The 7,500-nt window shown below is 34.0% G+C and overlaps 2 protein-coding genes across 4 annotated transcripts in view; both read right to left on the bottom strand.

Annotated features, from left to right (window-relative positions):
- The window catches only part of dtn (transmembrane protein 132C dtn), a 98,088-nt gene that overhangs the window by 34,023 nt on the left and 56,565 nt on the right, over positions 1-7,500 (bottom strand). The window lies entirely within an intron of this gene.
- LOC118447901 (uncharacterized) overlaps positions 5,177-7,500 on the bottom strand; it is a 5,830-nt gene continuing 3,506 nt past the window's right edge. Inside the window, exons 5-6 of the mRNA XM_035880441.2 lie at positions 7,176-7,500; positions 5,177-6,013 (exon numbers count right to left, since the gene is read on the bottom strand). The exon at positions 7,176-7,500 is cut by the window's right edge and continues 5 nt beyond it. Coding sequence (XP_035736334.2) covers positions 5,462-6,013; positions 7,176-7,500 — 877 coding nt within the window. The 3' untranslated portion in view covers positions 5,177-5,461. The remainder of the gene's footprint in view (positions 6,014-7,175) is intronic.

The raw sequence follows: 7,500 nt of genomic DNA, 5'->3' as shown, positions 1-7,500 counted from the left end.
GAACGCTGGAGGCAGTCATAGAACTTCTCGTCGCAGGAACAATGCAACCTAACGCCATCGGTCATCGGTCACCGGAGGAACACGGTGAAGGGTTAAATTATTGAATATCGATAAAGGGAGTACTTGGAATACGCGCGACAACCTCTCTCATATCCCGTGGGAGAACAGTAAGTAGATCCCGAAAGATTATCTTTCGTCACGCGAAACACGCTTTTGATACTCTCATATATATATATATATATATATATAAAACATCGTATCTACGCTCGTGTCAATCTACGACGGAATATGTTAAATTTTAATAACGTATTTAATAATAATAATAATATTAATAATAATAATAATAATAATAATAATAATAATAATAATAATAATAATAATAATAATAATAATAATAATAATAACAATATTAATAATAATAATGAAAAAAGAAGTCGTCCATTATTGACCATCATAAATTTTTTAAACAAATCCTCACAAATCTTCATAAATTACACATTCTCTCATTCCGACATACATACATAACATTCTGTATCATAAATTTTTGTTTGTTTCTATAGATTAAACATTATATGTATTTATATTTATATTTTTGTTATGTATATGTATATTTTTTATATGTATATTTTTTATATGTATACTTTTGTCAGATAGATCAAAATCGTCGTTATTTGTAGACGATGGAAGGGGGTGGGAGTAAGGGTGGGGGGGGGGGGGTAGACAAAAAATCGGAACGTATAATTGGAAAATCAATGCAGAACGATAATAAATGTGGAATCAAAATGTAGCTAATCACGATGTAATGGCCAATAACTTTCGGGACTTCTCTCTACGGGAATGAAAAAAAAACAAAAAAAAAAACAAAAAAAAAAAACAAAATAAAAAACAAAAAAAAAGAAAAAGAAAAAACACGAAAACAAATATACGAAGGATAAAGAACGAAGAAAAAAAAATATATATATATATAGAAGAGAAACAAACAAAAAAAACAAAAGAATTAAAAAAGATTAATTCTTTGTTTATGACACTGAAATTGTATCTGCTGGCGATCACTATGGCCCGTAGTTTCATTGCGATTCATTTATTCCAGTTCGTTGGAACGAACTAATAAACGAGATGCACAACGTAGACGACACGTCGGTGCGCCTGCACGCGTGTAAACGACACGCGTAATGATGACACGAGCTGTAGAATATGGAAGCAATAAAAGTAACGTCGCTCGATAATCCATGTGGGATGTGTGGACGACAAGCGAACAATATAGTGGATACGTATACCACGTATAGTACGTAGTTAAACTCGTTAATCAATCATTAATGTATTTTTTTTTAACGAACTACGTACGAATGAAAATTACGTATATGTGATCAGAATCGTAAAAGTACGAAGAAGATTTAACGAGGGATCGATCGATCGATCGATCGATAGATAGATAAATAGATCGACTTATTGTCTCCTACACTTATATATATATATATATATATATATATATATATATATATATATATATAAAATGTGGACTACCGATTAATATATATTAACGAGATATGAAGAAATAAAGAAAATTGATACAGTCTAGGGATAATTCGTTCGAAGAAGAAGAAGAAAAAGAAGAAGAAGAAGAAGAAGAAGAAGAAGAAGAAGAAGGAAAAGAAAAAAGAAATATATAGAAGATAATATTTCGGATTGGATCGTTTCGAATTTCGTTTAAAGAAACAAAACTATACTCTATAGTTACGAATAAGCGCCAAAATGAAATATTGTTCCACCTTGTATAGATGGAAGGGTTTGTCAGATTGTGCTTGGTCATCATAGCCTCGATAATATCGTCGCAATAATCGTGCTCGCGGCAGCAAGCATCGGTCTCGGCGAATCGGCCAAGATCGTCGTAATCCATTGCAATGTTTCCGCTTCCGCACCACTTTGTTCCTGAGGATAAAGAAAAGATATAAAGGAGAAAAAGAAAGATATAGAAATGGTACAAGAGATCGAGTGAGATCGAGAGAGATCGAGAGACAGAGAGAGAGAGAGAGAGAGAGAGAGAGAGAGAGAGAGAGAGAGAGAGAGAGAGAGAGAGAGAGAGAGAGAGAGAGAGAGAGACAGAGAGAGATCGAGAGAGAGAGAGAGAGAGAGAGAGAAAGAGAGAGAGAGAGAAAGAGAAACAGAGAGAGATCGAGAGAGAGAGAGAGAGAGAGAGAAAGAAAGAAATAAAAGGTTAAAAGAGAACAATACTGTCTTATAAAAATCATCGTCTAGAGAAAGATAAATCTAGTCCCTTCCAATCTCACCTGGAAAGATCAAATTCAACGGACGACGTGTACTTTCCCGTAGATCGTTGCTGTCTGAAACTTCAATGCCGATAAAGCCTGTCTCGATAATCCAACCGTATATGAAAAAAGAATTAGGAAGGAAAAGAAAATATAATGGAAGATGAATGAAATCGAAGACACGTAACATTCTCGTTCGAAATCGTACAACACTTCTTTTTTTTTTTTTTTACTTCTTCTTCTTTCTTTTTATTTAATTTTTTTTCTTCTTCTTCTTTCTTCTCCAAGAAAAGGAAATAAAAAAGAGTTTGTATATATATATATATCTTTCTCTATATAAACAATAATACGATATTCGGTAAGAAAAAAGTATATGAGCTCTGAGTTTATATACATAGATCAAAGAGTATATATCACCCTACCTACTCCTTACTTCCTTCCTTCTTTCTTTTTATCTAGCTTGGTACGACCTATTTTTCGTATCCGATCTAATCGGACGAATTGCGCGTATGCCGTACGAAATAGGCGACCGCTGTGTGTTAATACGGATATCTTTCCCTCTGTCTTCCATCCCCTTGCATCCAGTTTAGAGATAGTCAAGAGATATCAGAGTAAGTCAGTATAGTATGTATATATGTATGTATATATGTATACATATCTCGTAAGTTCCCCCCCTCGTCGTTTTCGTCTTCTTCGTCGTCATGTCCTGGTCGTCCTCGGTCCGACCCTTGGGTAAAATCGACGATGTGGTAAGTAGACGTTAGTTGGAATGGGTCACGAAGCAATCCGTTGAATTTACAAACCCCATCCATGTTGTGTATATATATATATATATATATATATATATATATATATGTATCTATGTATGTAAGTGTGTGTGAGTCGACGAAAATCGATAAGCTTTTCCCCCTTGCTTCTTTTTCTTTTTTTTTCTCTCTCTCTCTGTCTCTCTCTCTCACATATAGGAGCGCACGCACACACATTCGTTCATCTATCTATTTATCTCTCTCTCTCTCTCTCTCTCTCTCTCTCTCTTTCTCTGTGTTTTAGTTCGTGTGTCTGGTTTTAACGACGTACGAGCATTCTGGTGCACCGAGACTTGAAGCGAACTTCAACAAACTCCGAACTAAGTTTTCGTGCAATCGAGATCGAGAACCGTTATATTAAAATTCCAGATCTTCACGCGCTTGTACCCATTGGTATGTTCGTTGTGGTTACGGTTTTGGAATGAGGATACATTAAAATCAATTTTGCGTCGGTCCACGTACCACGGACCACGGACCACGGAACCGAAAATCCTATCCGAGATGTCTGAATTCCAGGATACCCGAATAAATGTTTGCTTAATAATCAACGTGCATTTCATTCCGCAAGTTCTCCAATCGACGCCGTATCTCTTGATTATTATACGGATGATCCAACGTCAGTTCGGAAGATTATTACACGTTCGGTGAGAAAAATTCATTTTCGTATTTAATTATAATACCTTTTCTTAATACCCTCTTAAACCAATCTCCATCAATTTCTCAAAAGTTTAATTAAAATCGATTCTTATTGCTGTAAAAGCAACGATAAGGTACCGTCGTATTAAATATGTTTCTTCGATATGAGTTACTCGTATGTCGAAATATATATATATATATATGTAAGTATATATATATATATATATATATACACGCATATTACAAATATCTAACAGAAATTCTACCGCCGTTCTAACGTTCTATTAACGCGCTTATGCTACTAAAATACGTGCACGAGAGAACATTTTCGACCTCGTTTCTCCTTCGATATTACTATAAATTATCTTACTAATTGGACGGAAGTGAGGAAATATATCCTCGAATATCACCGTACCACTGTGAAAAATCGATGAGATTAGTTAAGTTGAAAATTGCTGAAGTAAGGTTACTGACTACAAATTAAACGGACTTTTCAAAAGTTTATCTCTAATAAAAGAAATACAAATAGATATAGAAATAGAGAGAAATAGAGAGAAATAGAGAGAAAGAGAGAGAGAGAGAGAGAGAGAGAGAGAGAGAAAGAGAGAGAGACGGAATGATAAAAATAAAGTTTTATCTGTGATACTCACAAATTTTTTTCCAATAATCAATGACTACCTGTATTTCTATACAAATGTTTATTACGTTTATCTGATTACACGAGCAAATCGTGAACTATAATATAAATAAAATAAAATTATTTTATTATATAGAGGATATTTGTTCTTTGGAGGGAGTAAGGGGTGTGGTGGGAGGAGGGGAAAGAAGGAAGTGGTATGGAATAACAGTGTATCGATCGAACGGAAAGGATTCAATGACATTTTTAAGGTTTTAAGCTAGAAAAGCACAATAATCTCTGATGTATTTTATTATTCCGAATGAAAACAGAAAAAAGAGAGAGAGAGAGAGAGAGAGAGAGAGAGAGAGAGAGAGAGAGAGAGAGAGAAAGAAGAAAAATGAACTGATACAATAATTAAAGGAAACTCATTCGCATTTTTTTACTTTGCATAAAATTACATAGTACAGAATAATTGTATATATTAGAGTAGCATCCGAGTAAGTACTTGTAACATTGCATACCGATTAAAAAATTATTTCACGGCAAATAATACGTTCTTTTGTGTTGTAAAGAAGAGAGGGAGGGGGAACAAAAAGAACAAATAGGAAAAAACAGAGAAAGAAAGGGGATAGAGGTGGGGTGGGGGCAAGGGGGAAAGAAACGATGATATTACGATTCGTTAATGCATCTCACGTGGTGGATTATATTTTGTGAACGAAACGAAGCGTTACGTTTTAATATGTAAAATCTGCGAGATAGAGTATATATATACACATATATATATATATATATATATATATATATATATATATATATTTGCGTAAAACGGCACATAAAATCTTGGGCAAATGCGATTCGGTAGGATCGGTATTTACGTCGCAATTGGAAAATTCATTTATGGAGAAATTTAAGTTCTTTCGTCGATGAGAAATTAAACGTACCTATTACATACACACATATATACATATATATACGTATATATGTATATATATATGTGTGTGTGTGTGTGTGTACATACGTAGATAGATAATACCATACATAGCTAATATAAAAATCAATCGGATAAATTCAGGATTGTCGTTAGAATCGTTTTAAAATGGAAAAAGATAAACGCAAATTCTTCTCTTCGATTATTAATTATTGCAATCGTTAGAATCCTGAAGATCTGGACATAGGAAATGTTTGATATTACGTGGTCCTACGTAACCATTCTGTCTACGAGCACACTCGCATAACCAAATATTAACAGCTGTAACTTTTATCTCCGAAACCTTGGGACCAATACCGTCTATTTGAAAAATCCTTACAAGTTGATCCTTGTCAATATCCCTTTCCATTCTTTTAATAAATTCCTCGACTGGATCGCAGGGGGGTGGCGTGGGAGGTATAGATATACGTTCTTCCGGTTTATGACAGGTGCAAATGTCGCTGATAGAATCGACTAATTCGTCCGATGGAAGCGCTTCCATTCTAGGATACCATTCGTCTTCTAAGTCTCCGATATCAAATATCGAATCATCGAGATATTGATCTGAATCTAGATGATAAAAATCCTTTTGTCGATCTTTCCTATCTAACTCCTCCTCCTCCTCCTCCTCTTCCTCCTCCTCTTCCTCCTTCTTCTTCTTCTTTTTTTCTTCTTCTTCTTCGTTTTTTTTTTCTCCTTCTTTCTTCTTATCGGCGATCTAAGCTCGAAACAAAAGTTACGTTTTATTTTTTGTTTTCTTTTTTCTTTTTCTTTTTCTCTTTTTTTTTTTTTTCTTTTCTTTTCTTTTCTATCCATCTATATATTTGTAGATAAGACATTAATATGATATATCTATGGTATGACAATTACGTTTTTGATCGTTCAATGGTACGTCACGCGTTACGTTCAACGTCGTTATCTTGTGATTAAAATTCTTAATCAAACGACGACGTTAAAAGAAATAGAGAAAATTCTTTTTCCTTTTTCATAATGTACTAATAACATTGAGAATTATTTCCATTCTGGATTACACGTATTAGATCGTAAAGGTAAGGTTAATCGTGACTGTAAAACTGGTAGTTAAAGGCGTACCACCGTCGTTTTCTATAACTATCCCATGTATGCACGTATATTCTTTTCTTTTCTTTACTTTTCTTTTAAAAAATTTTTTTTTCCTTTTTCTTTTTTTTTTTTTTTTTTTTTTTACTTTCCTATCATATAAAAACGTTTTAAGAGAGACGAAAGTTTATCGAAAGTACTTTGTCGAAGCTTTAGACGATCGTTGTCATATTTTTCATCGACGAGTGTTTAACGATACTTCAGGTTTATGCGTGTATTCGACCTTTCGTAGGATGGGTTTATACAATGAGAGACGAAGAAGATAAATGACGAGACACTATGTTATCGAGGAAGAGAGAGAGAGAGAGAGAGAGAGAGAAAAAAAGATTAAAAAAGAAAACAAGAAAAATGAGAAAAGAAAAGAAAAAGAAGGAAAAGAAATAATATATATATATATATATATACACACACACACTATACATCTCGTTTAAGAGCCTTCAAAAGACAATAACAACACGAGAATCCCGGAGTTTCCGTATTGACGCGAGAGAATCCTCGTGGCAAATAATAACCCACTAGTTGACCTTTTTTTCCTCGTCTCCTACGTACATTTTTTTTCTCTCTCTCTTTCTCTCTTTCTTTTTTTTTTTTTTTTTTTTTTATTTGTTAATTTACTTATTCATTTATCTTCTTTTTTCTCTCCTTCCTTTTTTTTTCTTTTTTCTTTTTTTTTTTGCTTTTGTTTCGTCTCATTTTTCCTACCCAGCTTTCTCTATAAATTCATATTCAATTATATTTTTATATTTTATATACAAACGAACCTCCATAACAATCTCGACATCCTCATTCGCATTGGCCGAATCATCATCGATCGTCTCGACCTTATTGGAAATTTTCGTTTGCCAATCAGATCGTTCGATGTCTTCCTCCTCCTTCGTATCCGATTCCCCTTTGGTATCAACCTTTTTTTCATCTTTGTTCTTAACCTTTCTTTCAACTTTGGTTTCAACCTTGCCGTTCGGTTTCGTTTCAATTCCATTCTTTTCCAGGACCAACCCCATAGTCGTCGTCGTCGTCGTCGTCGTCGTAGTCGTCGTCGTTTCTTCTTTTATTTCCTCGATCGACGAAGTTAAAATACTCCTTTCC

This window comes from Vespa mandarinia, chromosome 22, assembly GCF_050613455.1.
Source record: "Vespa mandarinia isolate Hongniang chromosome 22, ASM5061345v1, whole genome shotgun sequence".
Taxonomy (NCBI): domain Eukaryota; kingdom Metazoa; phylum Arthropoda; class Insecta; order Hymenoptera; family Vespidae; genus Vespa; species Vespa mandarinia.
This window is presented reverse-complemented; position numbering and strand designations above follow the sequence as displayed.